Source organism: Salmo salar, chromosome ssa05, assembly GCF_905237065.1.
Source record: "Salmo salar chromosome ssa05, Ssal_v3.1, whole genome shotgun sequence".
Lineage (NCBI taxonomy): Eukaryota > Metazoa > Chordata > Actinopteri > Salmoniformes > Salmonidae > Salmo > Salmo salar.
In genome coordinates this window covers 26,271,125-26,291,775 of record NC_059446.1, presented here as the reverse complement: position 1 = coordinate 26,291,775, position 20,651 = coordinate 26,271,125, and the positions used below count along the sequence as shown (strand labels likewise).

General features: G+C 41.2%; 2 protein-coding genes across 9 annotated transcripts in view; one reads left to right on the top strand and one right to left on the bottom strand.

The window, feature by feature from the left end:
• Window positions 1-4,403: 4,403 nt before the first annotated feature.
• Window positions 4,404-7,614, top strand: LOC106604546 (paired mesoderm homeobox protein 2B). Its single transcript, XM_014199295.2, has 3 exons — window positions 4,404-5,001; window positions 5,652-5,839; window positions 6,192-7,614. Exons 1-3 carry the CDS (start codon window positions 4,761-4,763, stop codon window positions 6,621-6,623), a joined length of 861 nt encoding a protein of 286 aa, XP_014054770.1. The 5' UTR covers window positions 4,404-4,760; the 3' UTR covers window positions 6,624-7,614.
• A 546-nt stretch (window positions 7,615-8,160) lies between these two features.
• Window positions 8,161-20,651, bottom strand: part of LOC106604545 (LIM and calponin homology domains-containing protein 1) — a 155,935-nt gene continuing 143,444 nt past the window's right edge. For 6 of the 8 annotated variants that reach the window (XM_014199288.2, XM_045718018.1, XM_014199290.2 and 3 more), the window contains 4 exons: window positions 16,246-16,329; window positions 15,758-15,866; window positions 11,599-11,701; window positions 8,161-11,306 (listed from right to left, as the gene is read on the bottom strand). In XM_014199288.2, the coding sequence (XP_014054763.2) occupies window positions 11,281-11,306; window positions 11,599-11,701; window positions 15,758-15,866; window positions 16,246-16,329 (322 nt within the window). In that variant the 3' untranslated portion in view covers window positions 8,161-11,280. The remainder of the gene's footprint in view (window positions 11,307-11,598; window positions 11,702-15,757; window positions 15,867-16,245; window positions 16,330-20,651) is intronic. The other 2 variants (XM_045718015.1, XM_045718017.1) reach the window with 2 other exon arrangements.

Sequence of the window (20,651 nt, the reverse complement as noted above, 5' to 3'; positions counted from 1 at the left end):
TGCGTGAAATAAGGCTTCTTAAAGTACAAATTGGTAGGATATCAAATACATTATATTTGTTTGTATAAAAAATAAAAAAAATAAAAAAATAGGCCAAAATACATTAATGCATCTTATCATAAAACTGTGGACTATATTTTATATTTCCCGATTTTATCTCATGGAGTAGGCATGCAGTCATATCCGCCAAACTGCGACAAATTAACAAGTAAACAATGTCTCGAGGAGGGGAGGGTTCACTAAGTTTATTTACAGATGGAAATCGCATGAAGGCCATTGACCAATGTTAAACAGAACGAGATGAAATGATGACAAGGGACTCCGATAAGAATTTAATACCATCTCATTTTGGACAACTTTATTAATCAAATTCTTGAACACTGGCAAGAGATTTAATGATCACATCTTTTCATAATCTTATTTCAAGCCGGACGATGGCATTCCTCTCCGTTAATGTCGATTTAGAGGTTGGAGTAATTTAGTAATTGATTCTTATCCTAGCTCTCGCTCGTGCCTGGGCCGCGTTTGATGGCAATGTTTTTGCTAATCTTATCCTGTGGAATAAAATGTTCATGGTAGTCTAGTCGCTGGTCTCTTGGTCACGTGGGCCTCATATGCAGAGGAGCAACCCGGGGAGGGCAGACAGACCACAAGCCTTCGACCCAGGCAAGTGACCGTCAGTCAGCCAAAGCTTGACTCTGTATTATCGTCATCAACATATCCTACATTTCACCATATCGTCATCACTATGCATCAGGCGTCCCACAACTAATTGCAAAATAACAATAGTTATCAAAAGACCAGGTTATTTTGGTATTTTATTAGGATCCCCATTAGCTGTTGCGAAAGCAGCAGCTACTCTTCCTGAGGTCTTCGACAACAAAGTGCCCACCCTGTTCTTGTCTTCAGGACAGTACACCACAAGTTTTTTTTTGCGTGTGAAACTTTTCGAGCATACATCGAAAAAGCGGACCCGCGCTCTTCTAATTGAATGTATATCTTCCCCAGATGTCACTTTTCATCTGTGCGAGTGGGAACTTGACGAACCCAGTGACGTGCCACAGATCCTTTTTCGCAGGAACATCCTAAAATCACATTCTAACATCAGCATCTTCGTCGCAGTCTCTTGACTTGTAGGCCTATAAAAGCATTATTTTGACATTGGAAATCATGTCAGTTCAGATGTTGTGTCTATGGATGTAGGAAATAAAGGGGAAAAAATAGGCTAGGTCTAATAAGGAATTCTTATGTGGAAAATGATTTTCCATATTGCTATAGATTTGCTATCGAAACACATTCACATATTAATTAAATTCGCCCATAATTCCTTTATTATACGAGATTAGTGTGATTGCTACATTTTGCACTTGAAAAATACCACAAGTCTCTAAGGGCACTGCATTGCACAGTGGTAAAATTGTAAACAATTCTGAGCCCATATTCGTTTATTTGATCTTTGGTGCTGTGCGTTTTCTTTTCCCTTAGCACTTGAGTATAGGCCTTTCTAATCTCAATATCAAATTGAGATATCAGACGAAATTGTCAGGAGAACAAGCCAAATGAATATTTTATGTTGCGCTTTGTCATCAACATTGCCTTAGGGTTGTGATTCGACCCCTCCTCAAACACATACGCCCTTATTAATAACCGTTTTGATAGTGGTAGGTTTTCCTCAGCCCGAGTAAGACATTATGTTCAATGTGACAGAGGTTCCTCCCATCCCAATGTCTACATCCCCCTCTGTGTTTCCCCTTTTTGTGTGTGTGTTACCTCCAATCCATCCACAGACAATGGCATTTTGTTCCTCTTTTTTGTCCTCCTGTCGACCCGCATTCCCATATCGCTGAGCAACGATAGCGCACACTAAAAGGAGAGGAGTTCCTTCTCCGCCTTTTAAATGTCTCCGGCTATTGTGTGGCACTTGCAAATGGAAATGTAGGGTCTCGCACGCATCGCATTTGTCCTGATTTATTTAAGTGATAGCATATGGTCGCTGCTATTTATGTGTCGTTGGGTCACAAATTAACCGCAGGTTCACTTTTATTAAATAGCCATTAAGATACTGTAAATCACGGATTCCATGCACTTGTGATAATTGTTTTCTAGATGGTGCTTAATTTCAAGTGGGAGATCATATATTGACTTGTTAGCATCATAATGCCGAAAGTGTAATACGTCATTTTATTCCAACCACTTCGAATCTTACTTAATTTAGTTAAAGCCTATTTGAAAACGTGTGTGTAGCCTATAGGCCTGTGTGTGTGTGTGTGTGTATAGGCCGGTGTGTGTGTGTGCCTGTTGGTGTGTCTTACAAATGTAGTGAGTGAGGACGGGCTTAACATTCTCTAATCAAAATATCAAAGGTTTTAACTCTGACATTTAATTCCGCCCAACAGATTTGGAAACCAGTTGATAGAATAAAGGGAGACGTTGAAAATATAAAGGAGGGCGTTTCAGTGGTTGGTGGACTATGGTGGACTATAGACCGGCCGAATAAAGAGCCGTTTGACTGAGAGAAACGGATGGCAAAAGCTATAATTCTATTTGCCTCGGCAAAATATCAGAAAGGACTTCTCGGTTCTTTGTCAGTTATTAGATTAATTCCTAGAGATGGCTTCTTTTGCGGTGCCAGACGCGTGGAGGGAGGCCGGTGAACCAGTTGGTCTTTGGTTTCAATAATCAAATTAACCATTTGGTAGGCTACAACTTTTAGTCACAACTCTCGTGTAGAATGAAAAAGAAAGAGAAACCATTTACATAAAAGGGTCTAGGTTGTGTCAAGAAAGAATTAACTTTTTATTGTCGTTCATCATTGAATGGGTAACGCGTAAAGAAAAGAGGGAAAGACACTGAAACGCGTCAGCAATTGTGGAAAAAAATAATCGATTGCATAGGACTTTATTAGCATAACATCTTCAATGTTATACCCATTTTTGTTGTTCAACGCACCTTTCATCTCCTAGTTTGAACTTCAGAACAAAATGCATGGGCCTACTTTCTTTTCTAGAGACACCAACAAAGGGTCAAACGGTAGTTATTTGACTTTTTGTTGCTAAGTCTTTCTGACTCCTTTGTCCGTTTATTTCAAGGAATGAAAGATCTATTTTGGCCGATGCCTTAATTTCATTTTCATGGTAAAATAAAACGGAGATAAGTACTTTGAATGATAGCCTAACCCTCAAATTGTCAATCTTATAGGGGCTCTTTTGAGTTGACTAACCCTACATATATGTGCAACATATCCATTTATTTTTCATAGCCTCACGGCGAACATCAGTTTCAATTGATGCGGAAAATATAATTGTGCCTAGACAGACACAATTTTGATACACTCCCGTTAGATACTATTTCAGTGGAAGAAAAAAAAAACATTGTGCAACAAATGAAATGTTGCTACATAGCATTTATTTTTTTATTTTTTATTTTTTAGAAAGGCAAGAATGCGTTTTGAGAAATAGTGTGTGGACAAAACAGAAACGTCGACATGCAGGCTATAGGCACGAACTTGATCCAATGATAGAACAACAGGATCGGGTAAACACCTTACCAAAGACAAATTAGCCTAATATCAGCCTAAAAGGTCCGATGACTTGCTCACGACTTAGTTACTTTCATTAGAAATAAGTTATTGGCTAAATGAAGAGAATAATTAATGCAATAAAACGAATTACACCCCCTCCTCCAGATAAAACGTATTCTGTGGCTTTACCTTACGGAATTGAAATAATATATCATAATTGTTCTATAGGAATAGCCTATACCCATCCATTATCTCCTATAGGAATAGCCTATACCCATCCATTATCTCCTATAGGAATAGCCTATATCCAATAATGTGCATTTAAAACATTTAACATTACAGGCCTACCATTCTGGTTTTCATTTAGACTGCTTTCATTTAGTCTGTTGAGACAACAAGAAACAATAACGTCGGCAGGGTTAGGATTAGGGTTGGACGGTGGCAGGGCAAAAGAACAACAATAGCCCAATAATTGTAGTAACAATAATAATAATAAATAAAAAAAAGAACAATCCACCCTTCTGTAATAATGTTGCATCATGCGTAATGATCCGCACTTCAAGCCAAGAAAGAGTGCAAAGGCAAGAAGAGAGAGGGAATACTACCAGAAATTCTGCCTAAGGTATACTGTTGGTTAAAAGGCTTAAAAGCTTGGGGAAAATTGGATCAGGGAGAATCGTCACCCAACTTTCATTATTTCCAAGTGGTGTGATTGAATTAAAGAGCAAGACGGTGGTTAGAGAGGAGGGTGGATGGCGCGCGGGGAGGGGGGGTTGGGCTTGGCGCATAATGGTGTGGTATTAAATTCTAATTAGAGATGCAGGGGATCAATGATAGGGAGGTTGGACAGCGCGGGCCCCCAGTGCCAGCCCAATAGACTGATGAGTTATTGTCATGTAAAAGCGCTAGCAATAAGACCAAACGCTTTGCCATTGTCCAAGAGGAAAGAGCCAAGTTTATTATGAGGACTATATGCTCTAGAGACCTGAGGCTAGGCGGCTCTTAGGGGGCTTTTCATAAAACTGGGCGAAGCTCCTATAAAGGAGGCCAGTTTTGGAGCAGGCGCCGAGCAGTGCACATCTACCCACGGTCTAGCCTCTTTCCAAAACAGTCAAATCCAAGCAAGTCAATTCTCCCCATCTCATCTCGCGTCATTATCATTGTTTTTGTAATCAAATTTGAAGTTTAGATTTTTTTTTCCTGGGAAGTGCTGCTTTCTTTATCCACTGAGCCTTTTCAAATGTATAAAATGGAGTATTCTTACCTAAATTCCTCTGCCTACGAGTCATGTATGGCCGGGATGGACACATCGAGCTTGGCATCAGCCTATGCGGACTTCAGCTCGTGCAGTCAAGCCAGTGGGTTTCAGTACAATCCGATCAGGACCACGTTTGGGGCTACCTCCGGCTGCCCGTCTCTTACGCCGGGTTCTTGCAGTCTGGGGACACTGCGGGACCACCAAAGCAGCCCATACGCCGCAGGTAAGCAACCGCCAACTTTATTCACCACTCCCGGTCTCTACCCGGGTATATAGGACGCCTTGATTGCATTTGAAAATGGAAATGTGTTTAGTATTTACCAAACGAAATTTGCTTACACAAATGAAAGAATTTATCACGTTAGAAGCGATTGCAGGCAAGCGGTAATTCAGTTACGGGGTTACACTATCCCAGTCACACCCAAACCGCCAACAACATTATCTTAAACTGCCAAAATGATAGGCATAATTTATTTACTTTGCGATGAGATATAAAGCTTCAAATAATTAGATAACCAAAGACTAAAGCTCATTATTGACACAGAATTGGAGTTACAGTAGCAACAACCGGTACGGATGGCAACATTATGACAAGTTTCCGAACCTGAACCCCAATATCAAAGCAAAGATTTGTTTATCATTACAGTTAACCACATTACAGTACATCACTGGTCTCATTTTAACACTACTCCACAAGTATTCTAACAGATTATAGAATATAATAACAACATAACTCGATTTTAACCAGAATCATTCTTAATTCGGATAGATTTTTATCTGACAACTTTGTAATTACATGTTATCTTATGTTACTATTACTCTACAGCTATTGCCATTGCAAATACGTTTAACGTTGACATTTCATTCCCGCAGTTCCTTACAAACTCTTTACGGATCATGGCGGACTGAACGAGAAAAGAAAGCAGAGGCGCATTCGGACCACTTTTACCAGCGCCCAGCTCAAGGAGCTCGAGAGGGTTTTTGCCGAGACCCACTACCCAGATATCTACACACGTGAAGAGCTGGCGCTCAAAATCGATTTGACTGAAGCCAGAGTGCAGGTAGGCTATGCTATCCGGCGCTATCTTCACCTCGTCAAAGTGTACCATCTTTTCCAAACTCGAGTCATTCTGCACATTAAGCACAAGGCTCCCTACTATTATTGTGGGGTTTTAAAACATTTCTATGGTTTAAAAATACTTTCACCAACATTAGGCCCATACAGAACTCATAGGCTTACACTGTTGTTCGATTATGTGTGATTCATTACACATATGAGGGTTGTTTTCCGACGGTCAATGTGCGGATGCAGTATCATAATGCATCATCTAATATTGACAACATGACTGGTTTCAGTCATTTACACATACAGTAGGACTATTTCATCTAATGGAACCGTTTTTCGTTTTCTAGGTGTGGTTCCAAAACCGACGCGCCAAATTCCGTAAGCAAGAGCGCGCGGCCGCTGCTGCCGCAGCCGCTGCCAAGAACGGCTCCGGGAAGAAGTCGGACTCTAGGGAAGAAGACAGTAAAGAGGCCAAATCTACCGACCCTGACAGCACGGGAGGACCAGGGCCCAACTCTGTCCCAACCTCTAACTGCGGCGGGCCCAGTCCAACCGGTGGCCAGGTCAACGTTTCCAGCGGAAACGGACAAGTGGACCAAGTGAAGACGTCGGTGGCTCCCGGCATGTGTGGAAACACACCGAGTCAAGGCTGGGCTTCTGCCCCGGGTACCATCACCTCCATCCCGGACTCATTGGGTGGACCGTTCGCCAGCGTACTGTCCTCTTTGCAAAGACAGAACGGAGCCAAAGCTACATTAGTAAAGACCAGCATGTTCTAATACAGCGGAGACCCACTGACAAAATCAAATAAGAGAAACATGGTTTACTCAGGTGACTGAGGAGTGTTGAGTCGTGAAATGAGGGATGTTACAAGAAAGACTGAAGGACACTGATATGCCTATCATAACCGCAGTTGTAAAAAGATGAAGACTACTTTGATTTTTTTTTGCCTCAGTCCTTCCTTCTCGGTTATCGTCCAGTATTGTGGTCATTCTGCACTTATAGCGGTCTGGTTTAAGTAACCACAAACTGCTGTGAGTCATAAGCAGTGTCCCATCATACGACCAGATGTCGTCAAAATGTCAGACACTGTACAACTGCTTGTTTTGTTTAGGTAGCCAACATTCTGATTTGACTGAAGATCTTCGATATATGGAATGTCTCTGTTTATTATCGAACGAGACAGACTATTTTGTTCATTTCCTGATGCAACTTGCTAAGTGTAAGTAGCCTATACACCACTGTTTCAGGGCTCGTGAAGAATTTCCTTTCTTTCAATTGTTGACATCAAATGAACACCCTTATTTCCTCAAAAAAGGCACAAAGTACAAAAGTTCACTGCTGACAGGAATATGTAATTGTATTGTGAGTCTTTCTACATCTGTGTTTTTGTGGCTCAAATTGTATAGTGTTAATATGTATTATTGTATCTATCCTATAGTTGACCACAGGCCATAATCCCCAGTCCCTTTAGAATCACGAAGTCTTTTTGACGTTTTACAAAGTTACCACTGGCGAATTTATTTTGGGTAAAAAAAAGGGAATGTATGCAAACAGTGTTATTTCACTATTATTTGCATGTCTTTTTTGTCCGATTTTATAATAATTTCCCCCCATTTTGTGAGCATAATGTAACACGTTTTGTCCAGGATTTGAAAGTTATTTATATGTAGGTAATGAATGCTTATATTTAAGGAAATATTTCTACATGTGCACATAGTTTTCCAGGTGTACCATTGAAATGGTTGTTGATAAAAATAATCAAAGTTGCTTTGTCATGTTTTTCTTTGTTGCTCTTTAGACAAAAGGTACAAACAGGCTAGGCTACTATTCTGCATGCATTAGATGTAAACATTCTGATTCCCCAATCCATGTCAGATTTGGTTCTCACATATATATCACATTTTTTAAAGGCTATTGTCATGGATTCTATAATGTATTACTATGTACCTCTATTATACAAGTCACCTACACTGAGAGACACCTTTTTGGTGGCCGTGGCCCATTCCGAGGACTGGGAATTTACTTCAGCACCATGGATAGCGGTTGCGACAGAACGCTGGCTTTGGGATCAGCGTTACTTTCACAAAGGGCTGACTGTTCAGCAGTAATACAAAGTAGGCTTCAACTTCGAAACAGTCGTGGTTAGCCTTTCCAATTCTCTGTCTGCCTTTAGCTGGCTAAATACAGAAAAATACTGACCGTTTTGTTTTCATCCTCGTCGCAGCAAAAGGCATAGGGCTGAATTGACTCTACATGCAGGTGCCCCACATTATTTCATTATCTTATAACTACAGAAATACACGGACAAGCTCATTCATTCATTTGTTACATTTTATTTATAAACATACAGTATGCTATAAAGCCAATGCATTTGAACATCACATTTATCTTCCTTCTGGTAATGTTCAGGTGAATATTACAATAAATACAGAACTTAGACGTAAAGTATCATTCCCAAACTATTCATCCAGCTAAGATGTATCGATATGTCTGACACAAAGATGCCCCCCTGCAGAGTATCAGCTGAGATGTATTAATTTCCTAAGTAAAAGTAAAAAGACAATCAGATCTGAAGCCTAAAAATATGGTAGGCATATATCAGAAAAATAAAGAAGAGACAGGGAAAGTTGTAAGCTACATGTTGAGAATGGATCATATGTCTGACATAAGAGTAGGCTATGGATTTATTTCAAGATAGCATTTGAACATACATTATATCCACCACTGGTAACATATGGAGCGATTTCAGTGTCAGACATTTTATTTCAATTCCATAATTTAGAATTTGTAATGCATGAATTGAATCACTGAATTCATAAATTGAACTTATGGTAAGTACTGCATTCATTGTCTGTGAATCAAGTTTACAAACCATAATTTCAAGTTAATCAAAGTTTCATATATTCAATGTCAGCTCTCTAAATTCAGATTCAAAACCTGAGACAACATCCTGGTACTTTGCCAACCAGGAAGGTAGAGGAGAACAGATAATAAAATGCTCACTCTGGTGCCAATGTGGCATGTTGAATTTATTTTCTTCCTATGAATTTAGCTCTAACGTTTGAACCGTTTTGGCTATGAGCTATTATGACCCCATTCCTGAAAGCTAAGACTCTCTGGAGCCTTCTGTTCCCTTCTATGATGACATCAAGTGGAGTTAAAAGAGTGTCACAAAAACCGCAATTTGGCCCCCATAAGAATATAGTTGAATAGTCCTGTCATAGCCCTTCTAAGGATAGCCTTTCCACTCCCTATTTAATCTTGCTCTTGTGACTGAGTGGGTTTGAACAAGGTCTCCTACATGTCACAAGACTGTGTTAGCCCACTTAGCTAAAGCTGAATTCAACGATTACAAATTCAAAAGTATTACAATCAAATTCAAAATCCTAATACAAATTCGAAATTATGAAATTCAAATACAATTTCTGTTGGCACTGAAATTGCTCCATAGTAGCCTACAATTTCACAATTGGCGTTCGAACTGTTGGCACTGGTCTTTAGCAGCCAAATGTTAATCAAGTGCAACTGCTGGTAAGAACATTTTAGCCATAATTTTACAACGCAACAAGTATGGTTCATTTATTTTTGTTGTTGTTGAAAATGAGTTTCTATTGCTGAGTAATTACCAAAATGGTCATCACTGTCAACAGGGCATAGAGAGGCCAATATAGAGTCATTATAATAATGTCAAAACATTCAGATACACAATAAAATAAAAATAAAATCAATGGTCATCCTATTTCCTTAACCATATATCCTAGATATATTTTAGATTCCGTTTTGAAACTGGAAAGACTCACTGCAAATCATGAAATCATGAGAAAACAAGGTTTGGTAGACTGTGACCTGAGTAAAAAATAAAGGGGAATATCAACAAAACAAATTGGTGGGGTGATTTTAAGCTCTCGTGCAGTTTCTCCTGCATTTTGGACAAAAACCTCCCATCCTACCCAATCACACTTAAAGGAAAACTCCATCCAAAAACGATCATTTGGCATTTGTTTCATTAGTCTATTGTTGATACAGTCTCAAAATGTTTTGCTTGTTAGCAAATGAGTGTTAAAAGACATGTAACATACAAAATACAGAAATCATCCCTATATGATGCCTATTGCTGATTTCTGTATTTTAAGTGATATCTTGATAATGTTTTGCTTGTCAACAATCAAGTTGAGACTATATCAGCAACAGACTAATGAAATAAATACCAAAAGATAGTTTTTGGGTGGAGTTTTCCTTTAAGTGGAAACCATCTTTGGGTTCCCTTCCCTTGAGTGTGCAATCACCTGTTTACCTAAGGCACGTTTCATGACATTCCAAGCGTGAAATTCCTAAAGAGAACCGGTTAAGAGTTAACGGAATGGTTTAGTACAGTAGCATGAACCCATAATGACGGTTGTTTACCTCCACAATCAGTTTACATGCATCAGTTTGCGTTATTGCTCTAACATCAAGTACATCTAACTTTGTGAGTGGACATTTGTTTTGAGCAAAGAAAGAGAGAAAAAGGATAACGTTGTCAGGCCGACGTGCAAAGTTACTGTAATGTAGGCCTATAGCCTAGTGACAGCATAGTATTTTTTTTTAATCCAGTAGGCTACTAAAGCAATAGGGAAGAAATAAAAGATAAGACAGTGTTGGAGCTGCCTGGAAAGAAGATAGGCAGCTAAACTATTTCACTTTCAGAATTTAAACCAGAGTTTGGGTAAATTGTGGTTTAACTGAAAATGGGGAGGAACAAATCAGGCTTTTCTAAGCCTTTAGTTGACCATCGAGGAAAAACCCCTACAGATTTCAAGTCGGCAAAATGGAATACACTTCTATTACTTGAAACTTTCATTTGAAATCATGACAACCTTCTCTAGCAACCAAATTAGAAGCTAAAGTTACAAACTAAAGACTAATAAGGCCTATCTAACAACCTGGATACCAGAGAATAATTAAATTCAAATAAAGGGTATACTTTACAAACAAATATTTTGTCTAAGTGCCAAATGTGTTGGTTGGACTTCATTGCATTAGTGTTTTCACGAGTTTCCTATACATTTTTGAAGTGATGGAGGCTGTTATACTGTATACACAATATTTACAGTATCAGAGCTCAGATTCAAAATGTCCACCATCCTCTCGAGGGCTTGTGGGTGCATATGGAAACGAGGAAGTGAGAACCTCTAAGCTGTGATCATACAGAGCCAATAGAATCAATAGGGCGACTATGATCAGTCGGACTAATATTCTATGCACACACAACTTTCCAATGTCAGGCATTATTTGGACCATTTCAATAAACCCGATAGGATGTGAATTGCAGACATTGCGATAATCCCCACATAGGCATTGACAGACAAGACACATTCCACACATGTTGATTATATGGAGAAGCAGGAAGAAGGGAGACAATTTCTCTGTGTGCTTTCCATTGACCCAACGTTGTCACAATGTGGTTGGCTGGCCGGCTGCTGAAAATAGAGTAACAATACAATAAGGACAACCGTAAATTCTATAATAGTTTATTATCATATTTAATGGGATTAAGGAAAATACATGTATTTCTTGAGGCAATTGGGTACACAATACTCTTATTTCCGTTAAATTAAAGCTGTGAAAAGGGCAATGAACTAATCAGTGTGTGATGTAGCTATTTATCATGTGAAAGCGAGGGAGACAAATGTATAGGAGAGAGAGAGCGAGAGAGAGAATGCAAATGTGTATACGTGTGTGCATGCGGGGATGTGATTTTGTGTGACTCACAGCGGGAGCGGATGTAGCACTGGTGGCAGTTGAGGAGGCCGTTCCGGATCCTCACGTCTGTCCCCGTGGTGGTGTCACCCAGCTGTCCCTTACAGACACCACACTGCAGGGGGAAGAGAGAGAGAAGAGAGAGGAAGGAGGAAGAAAAGTACACTACATGACCAAAATGATGTGGACACCTGCTCGTAGAACATCTCATTCCAAAATTATGGGCGTTCCAATTCATCCAAAAGGTATTCGATGGAGTCGAGGTCAGGGTTCTGTGCAAGTTCTTCCACACTGATCTCGACAAACCGTTTATGTATGGACCTCGCTTTGTGCATGGGGGCATTGTCATGCTGAAATAGGAAAGGGCCTTCCCCAAACTGTTGCCACAAAGTTGGAAGTACAGAATTGTCTGGAATGTCATTGTATGCTGTAGCGCTAACATTTCACTTCACTGGAACTAAGGGGCCTAGCCCGAACCATGAAAAACAGCCCCAGACCATTATTCTTCCTCCTCAAAACTTTACAGTTGGCACTACGCATTCGTGCATCCACCAAACCCAGATTTGTCTGTCGGACTGCCAGAGGGTGAACCGTGATTCATCACTACAGAGAACGTGTTTCCACTGCTCCGCAGTCCAATGGCAGCGAGCTTTACACCACTCCAGCCGACGCTTGGCATTGTGCCTGGTGAACGGAGGCTTGTGTGCAGCTGCTCGGCCATGGAAACCCATTTCATGGAGCTCCCGACGAACAGTTCTTGTGCGGACGTTGATCCAGAGGCAGTTTGTAACTCGGTAGCGAGTGTTGCAACCGAGGACAGAATATTTTTACACGCTATGCGCTTCAGCACTCAACTGTCCCGTTCTGTGAGCTTGTGTGACCTACCACCTCGCGGCTGAGCCGTTTTTGCTCCTAAATGTTTCCACTTCGCATTTACAGTTAATCAGGGGAGCTCTAGCAGGGCAGAAATTTGACAAACTGACTTGTTGGAAAGGTTCCATCCTCTGACGGGGCACATTGAAAGTCACTGAGCTCTTCAGTAAGGCCATTTAACTGCCAATGTTTGTCTATCGAGATTGTATGGCTGTGTGCTCGATTTTATACACCTGTCAGCAATGGTTGTGGCTGAAGTAGCCGAATCCACTAATTTGAAGGGGTGTCCACATACTTTTGTATACATAGTGTAAGACATATGCTTTGTTTGAATACTTTGAAAATGCATAATTCTTTCCTTCCTTCCTTGTAGTAATCACTGATCTGACATTGGTGAGTGTGTTAATCAGAGAGGATTGGAAAGGTTTAAGCAATACGGTAATTCCTTCACCTTGCCTTCTGATTGGTTGGGTGGGACATCTGCCATATTGCTTACACCTTAGCCTCTGAGTCCCCAACCACCGGATGTTCTGGTTTTCAGGGGAAATGGAAAGAGAGTCTGTGACGCGACTTCCGCTTTTGGAAATTAACAAGGTGACACTCCATCTTAACTCCTCCTCCACATTTACTGGATTGGTTGATTTTCTTTTTGTCAAGACCAGTACGTAGGGGATCTAGTTTCAGGTGTTTAACCCATGCTACGTTAGGTTACTTACACCTACAGTGAGGGAAAAAAGTATTTGATCCCCTGCTGATTTTGTACGTTTGCCCACTGACAAAGAAATTATCAGTTTATAATTTTAATGGTAGGTTTATTTGAACACAGAGACAGAATAACAAAAATATCCAGAAAAACGTATGTCAAAAATGTTATAAATTGATTTGCATTTTAATGAGGGAAATACGTATTTGATATACAGATAACGAGCTGAGATTAGGAGCACACTCTTAAAGGGAGTGCTCCTAATCTCAGCTTGTTACCTGTATAAAAGACACCTGTCCACAGAAGCAATCAATCAATCAGATTCCAAACTCTCCACCATGGCCAAGACCAAAGATCTCTCCAAGGATGTCAGGGACAAGATTGTAGACCTACACAAGGCTGGAATGGGCTACAAGACCATCGCCAAGCAGCTTGGTGAGAAGGTGACAACAGTTGGTGCGATTATTCGCAAATGGAAGAAACACAAAAGAACTGTCAATCTCTCTCGGCCTGGGGCTCCATGTAAGATCTCACCTCGTGGAGTTGCAATGATCATGAGAACAGTGAGGAATCAGCCCAGAACTACATGGAGGATCTTGTCAATGATCTCAAGGCAGCTGGGACCATAGTTACCAAGAAAACAATTGGTAACACACTACGCCGTGAAGGACTGAAATCCTGCAGCGCCCGCAAGGTCCCCCTGCTTAAGAAAGCACATATACATGCCCGTCTGAAGTTTGCCAATGAACATCTGAATGATTCAGAGGACAACTGAGACAACCGAGACCAAAATGGAGCTCTTTGGCATCAACTCAACTCGCCGTGTTTGGAGGAGGAATGCTGCCTATGACCCCATGAACACCATCCTCACCGTCAAACATGGAGGTGGAAACATGCTTTGGGGGTGTTTTTCTGCTAAGGGGACAGGACAACTTCACCGCATCAAAGGGACGATGGACGGGGCCATGTACCGTCAAATCTTGGGTGAGAACCTCCTTCCCTCAGCCAGGGCATTGAAAATGGGTCGTGGATGGGTATTCCAGCATGACAATGACCCAAAACACACGGCCAAGGCAACAAAGGAGTGGCTCATGAAGAAGCACATTAAGGTCCTGGAGTGGCCTAGCCAGTCTCCAGACCTTAATCCCATAGAAAATCTGTGGAGGGAGCTGAAGGTTCGAGTTGCCAAACGTCAGCCTCGAAACCTTAATGACTTGGAGAAGATCTGCAAAGAGGAGTGGGACAAAATCCCTCCTGAGATGTGTGCAAACCTGGTGGCCAACTACAAGAAACATCAGACCTCTGTGATTGCCAACAAGGGTTTTGCCACCAAGTACTAAGTCATGTATTGCAGAGGGGTCAAATACTCATTTCCCTCATTAAAATGCAAATAAATGTATAACATTTTTGACATGCGTTTTTCTGGATTTGTTTGTTGATATTCTGTCTCTCACTGTTCAAATAAACCTACCATTAAAATTATAGACTGATCATTTCTTTGTCAGTGGGCAAACGTACAAAATCAGCAGGGGATCAAATACTTTTTTCCCTCACTGTATACCAGTGGAGGCTGCTGGGGGGGGGACGGCTCATAATAATGGCTGGAATGGACACAAGGAAACCATGTATTTGATATCATTCCACTTATTCCGCTCCAGTCAATACCACAAGCCTGTCCTCCCCAATTAATGTGCCACCAACCTCCTGTGACCTATACAATCTTTAAAGATCAAGGAGTTTCTTGGAGGTTGGGTCTAGGGCTTGGAATTCATCATCAATTACATTAGTTACGGTCCTCTGGTTAATAACTGTGGATGGGTGTGGTGTTGTGGTGAAAGGGTTCTGACCTAACGCAGCCTGCTACTAACTGTGGTGGTGTGGTGAAAGGGTTCTGACCTAACGCAGCCTGCTACTAACTGTGGTGAAAGGGTTCTGACCTAACGCAGCCTGCTACTAACTGTGGTGAAAGGGTTCTGACCTAACGCAGCCTGCTACTAACTGTGGTGTTGTGGTGAAAGGGTTCTGACCTAACGCAGCCTGCTACTAACTGTGGTGTTGTGGTGAAAGGGTTCTGACCTATCGCAGCCTGCTACTAACTGTGGTGGTGTGGTGAAAGGGTTCTGACCTAACGCAGCCTGCTACTAACTGTGGTGGTGTGGTGAAAGGGTTCTGACCTATCGCAGCCTGCTACTAACTGTGGTGTTGTGGTGAAAGGGTTCTGACCTAACGCAGCCTGCTACTAACTGCGGTGTTGTGGTGAAAGGGTTCTGACCTAACGCAGCCTGCTACTAACTGTGGTGGTGTGGTGAAAGGGTTCTGACCTAACGCAGCCTGCTAATAACTGTGGTGTTGTGGTGAAAGGGTTCTGACCTAACGCAGCCTGCTACTAACTGTGGTGGTGTGGTGAAAGGGTTCTGACCTAACGCAGCCTGCTACTAACTGTGGTTGTGTGGTGAAAGGGTTCTGACCTAACGCAGCCTGCTACTAACTGTGGTGGTGTGGTGAAAGGGTTCTGACCTAACACAGCCTGCTACTAACTGTGGTGTTGTGGTGAAAGGGTTCTGACCTAACACAGTCTGCCTGAGTGACACTGACCTTAAAGCACTGGATGTGGAAGTAAAGGCTGAGGGTCTCAATAATCATGGCTGCCCCTTTTCCCAAAGGGTGACTGCAACTGGAGCACAGCTTCTTACCGCTCACCGACCTGCAGGGGAGAACCCAGTTCATGTTACCACAGACTGACCACAGAGCAGCACAAACTGAATGACCGCAGTGCCAAATGAAGTATGGTCCAGTGATAGTGAATGAAGAACTGAGGGATTGATGATTTTAGATTCTTCAGATTCACATCTAGTACAGTATATTTATCGTTACATTTAATACAGTAGTGTGGGATATGGACTCAGACCAGTTAGAGATATCAGCAATGTCTTCTACAGAGCTGACATGATACTTTTCACAGAGAAGCACAGATCAAACCTTGTACTTCCAGCAAGTTCAATATCCTTCTCAATATTACAGATGACAAAAGCAGCAGTGAGTGGCCTCAAGGAGCTGAGTTTGGCGCCCTCTGATGGCTGTACCTGTTTGGAGATTGAGGCATGTCGGATGGGCATGTGGTGGGTGAGTTTGATGGACTGGGCCCCATGGATTCAATGGAGCCACACCTGAAGATGAAAAGCAACATGAAGGCCTGCCTAGCAACATGGACATGATTGAAACCTATAGTATGAATTGGACCAATCAAAACTATATGAGCCGAACAAACAATATTTAAGGTTCTATAGGTGAAAATACAACATTGTTACCAATTATGTGGACCATACAGTGTGCAATACAGCGGCCTTTGACAAATTCCTACTATAAGCAGTAGGTTTACCAATATGTGTTCTTACTCTCTTGAACCACAAATAAGAATCTGTTTTAATTGGTTGAACTATAAAATCAGGGGACTTTTTTGTAAATTCCTAAATATAACACCTCTGTTGTCATTTCTCTATAAAGCCTCATCTTGACAGTGAGGTAACATCGATTACTTGCGGGGCAACCTACGGGCCATCTGAGTAAAAGGCATGTCCGTGATGGAAGATGTGGAGAAGTATTAATAACGAAAAGAGAAGGAGCTCTGCATAACATAGTGAATATTGGCTTGTGAATGATAGAACAAACTCACACCCACACATGAACACACTGCTCCCCTCACCCCTAATCCCTTCACACCCACACATATGCAGAGCCAGAGGGGTGTCCGGGGTGGCACTGGACAACCCCTGACAACTGATTGGCCACCTTGGGTGCCACCCCACAATTTCATTCGCTACTGGCAGTTTGATGCTGATTGACATCTAATTTCACCTCTTCTTGAAAGAAGCATTTTATGTTGACGTTCGGGGGCGCATTTTTCAAATCGAGGATGAGAGAATATTAACGTTGGTGGCGAGATACAGAAGAATAAGAACATACAGAAGAAGAGAGAATATTTCCACAGCTCCACAAGCTCATTTCACGATTGACGAATGCATCATATTTGAAGTAAGTTTTAAAGTTTAGCATCGGGTTTAGATTTCCTAATGAACTTTTACAAAAGTTGAGTCGCTGTGTAAGTTAATGGAGCCAAAGGTCTAACGTTAACAGACAGTTAATCAGATAAGAGAGATCGGTTCCCAATTTAGCCTAAGATTGTTTACATGTGCTAGTAATACACTCATATACAGTGCAGTAAGTTACAGTATACGAATGTTTAGCTAATGTGGGGTAACTAGTAGGCTACAACTGTCAGTGTTGAGTAAGTTAACATTCAGCAATTTGAAATCCATTAACTCAGATTTTCTTACTTGAACTCAAAACGAACAATTATCAATCTGTTAACATTACTCAAAAGACCACCACAATTTGCAGATAGCCTGTTTGCTATCGTAAAGGTGTAAGAAATGATAGAGAGCCAAGTTACCTACCGCAGAGTAGTCCTAGCCATGATCTAACTAGTAACTTAGGCTGGTAGTTGATTTTAAGATACAGTTATGATAATGGGGATTTGTAATTAAGATTGGACGAAAATGTGGGCAATTGGATGCTTAGATGTAACCATAGGACAGTCTTATTTTTGCATCGGGTCAATTAAACATGAAAACAAAAAGGGAGAGAGACTCCTGTTCCAAAAGGACCCAATGTTAGGCAAGGCCTATACTTTAAACTACACATTTTAGTTAGCAGCTGTTAGCATCTAATCTTGTGGATCCCTTAATTATACATTTCCATAGAGACTTTATTTAATGTGTATTTCAGACAATTCAAGATCCAGAGAAGAGGGTCCTGTATAGCCGTGTTTGAAAACATTTCCCAGAACTCAGCATGGCACTAGGAAAAGGGCTGTCAACAGCTCCTGTTATAAGGACAATTCATGGCTTGAACATTCTGTAAATCAAGACTCGACTTGTTTCGCCTGTAGACGTTCTCTCTGCCCAATACACCTGAATCTGCCTTCACATCACAGTCAGGTATTTGTAACTGGAAAAAGGCGCTGTTTAAAGATTCTGGGTTTAAGCTCCATTTGAAGGCAGAGCATCATATCAATGCCATGTATGCTTGGAATCAGCATAAAAGGGCTATTGACAGCAACTCAATGTTAGACGTCATAAATGAGGACAGGAAAAGTGGAGGAAAAGTGGACTTACATTAAAACAATTGCAGATGTGCTCCTATTAACTGCCACCCAAAATATAGAGCAGAGAGGTCATCGAGAGTCTGATGACTCTCACAACAAGGGTCATGTTCTGACAATCTTAGAAGAAATAGCAAAGCATGACCCTCTCATAGAGAAAAGGATGAATGCATGTGGCAATGCTAAGTACACAAGCCACCAAATCCAGAAGGAAGTTCTTGAGGGCTGAGCTGAGATGGTAGAAAGTGAAATAATAAGAGAAGTAAAAGAAAGTGAAGTTTTTAGTGTAATTGCAGATGAAACCAAAGATTTAAAGAAAAAATAATAAAATGTCTTTAGTTGTGAGGTACTATTATAACGGTGCCATCCATGAAAGATTTTTACGCTTTCAGTCAGCTGAAAGCTTAGATGCAGCAGGTCTCACAAAAATTATTATTGATTGCCTTGAAAAACATAAATAATCTTGTGGGGCAAGGCTATGGCGGTGCATCCGTCATGAGCGGAAAGCATTCTGGTGCGTCTATACAGATTAAAAACAGTGCAAGATTTGCATTTTATGTGCACTGTAATGCACATTTTTGAATTTGGTTCTCGTCAATGCTGAAAAATCAGTGCCTGAGGCAGTTAACTTTTGCTCTCCTGCAGAAGCTTTAGAACTTTGTATCTGGCTCGTACGTTCATCTCAAGTGGCTTGCCATTCAGAAAGAGCTGTATCCACAGCAGCAGCACCGGGAACTACAGAGACTTACGGATGTAAGGTGGGCATGCAGATACATGGCATGCCGTAATCTGAGGGACAGGCTTCCAGCAGTTCTGAGAGTGCTACAGGATATCACACTTAAAAATAGTGGTGATAGATCAGTGGAGGCAAGGGGCCTTCTTACTCAGCTAGATTTACATTTCATAGGGCTTTTGGTTACCTTTTGTAAAGTGCTCGGTGATGCCAAATGTCTCTCTGACATGTTCCAATCAAGCGCTCTTGATCTAGCAAGGGCTGTGGATCTAGTAGGTGCCCTTACAGACACATTACAGGACTACAGAAGTGAGGGTTACTTTGGAGAACTATGGAAAGAGATTGAAGAGATTGCAGAGCACTGCAAAATAAGTGGACAAACAGTGTGTCAAAGACAGCCTAAAAACAAGCTTAAGATTTCACAACTCATTGACGATGAGCACTGTAGGACAGAAAAATAGTGACCAAAGTGATGGTGAGAGCTTCCAAAGAGCTATCTTTTATCAGATGCTTGACAGTCTCACAGCTGAGCGGCAGAGAAGAAGAATTGCGAGAATGCAAGGGGTCCAGTCTCTCAACCCAAAGAGTACAACATTCTTGAATGAGGAGCCTCTGTTTGCCTTTGCTCAGACCTTTGAGTCAGATTTAAAGGACCTCAAACATGAGGTTCATCAAACCAAGCGGCTTCTTGATAAGAGAGAAAAGTGGAAGGGACAGACCGTCTACTCTCCTCGACTTTGTTGTGTTTCTAGAAACTTATAAAAGAGGTCTTCCATGAGCTATTTCGACTTTGCAAGATTTCTGTTGTTACACCAGTCAGTTGTGCTTCTTGCGAGAGAAGCTTCTCAGCTTTAAAACTGATTAAAACCCACCTTAGGACAACAATGGTTGATGACAGATTAAGTCACCTCGGAATTCTCAGTGTTGAGTCAAGGAGGGCACGCTCCCTCAACATGGATGAGTTTGTGAAACATTTTGCAAGTTCTCAACAGAACCGCAGAATTATGCTGTTTTTAAATCTAACTTGGATAATTTGGCACTTAGGCAGTCCCTCTGGTCATGATTAAAACCTGTGCTGTGTACTAGCTAGTACACTGACATTCTAAATTCTAAATTCAAAGGGTATCATCTCACACAGATTTAATTTGGTCTTGATTAGGCCAACTGACTATTCAACTGACTATTCATTCCAAAACTTTTCTTTGCTATTAGTTAACACACACACACACACACACACACACGATACTGTAAGTTTGTAATATTGATTGGCAGCAAAATTATTTTTATTTTTCAAGTCTGTTTCTGCTTGATACCTGATATGTCAAATTGCAGTGTGTACATTTTTGTAAATAAACTACACAATTTATGTAACACACAATGCTATCTTATCTCCTTGGTGCTTGAGCTTCATTTTCTGAAAATATTTTGGATGTTCAACACTTATAGACCCAGATTATATATTCATGAAAACGGAGTGACCCAAGTCTCTCCAGTATGTAAGTACAGTGTGTGTGTGTGTGTGTGTATGTGTGAGAGAGAGAGAAAGAAAGAAATTGAGCTGCAGTTCCGAGGTAGAGACACTGACTATTCATAGT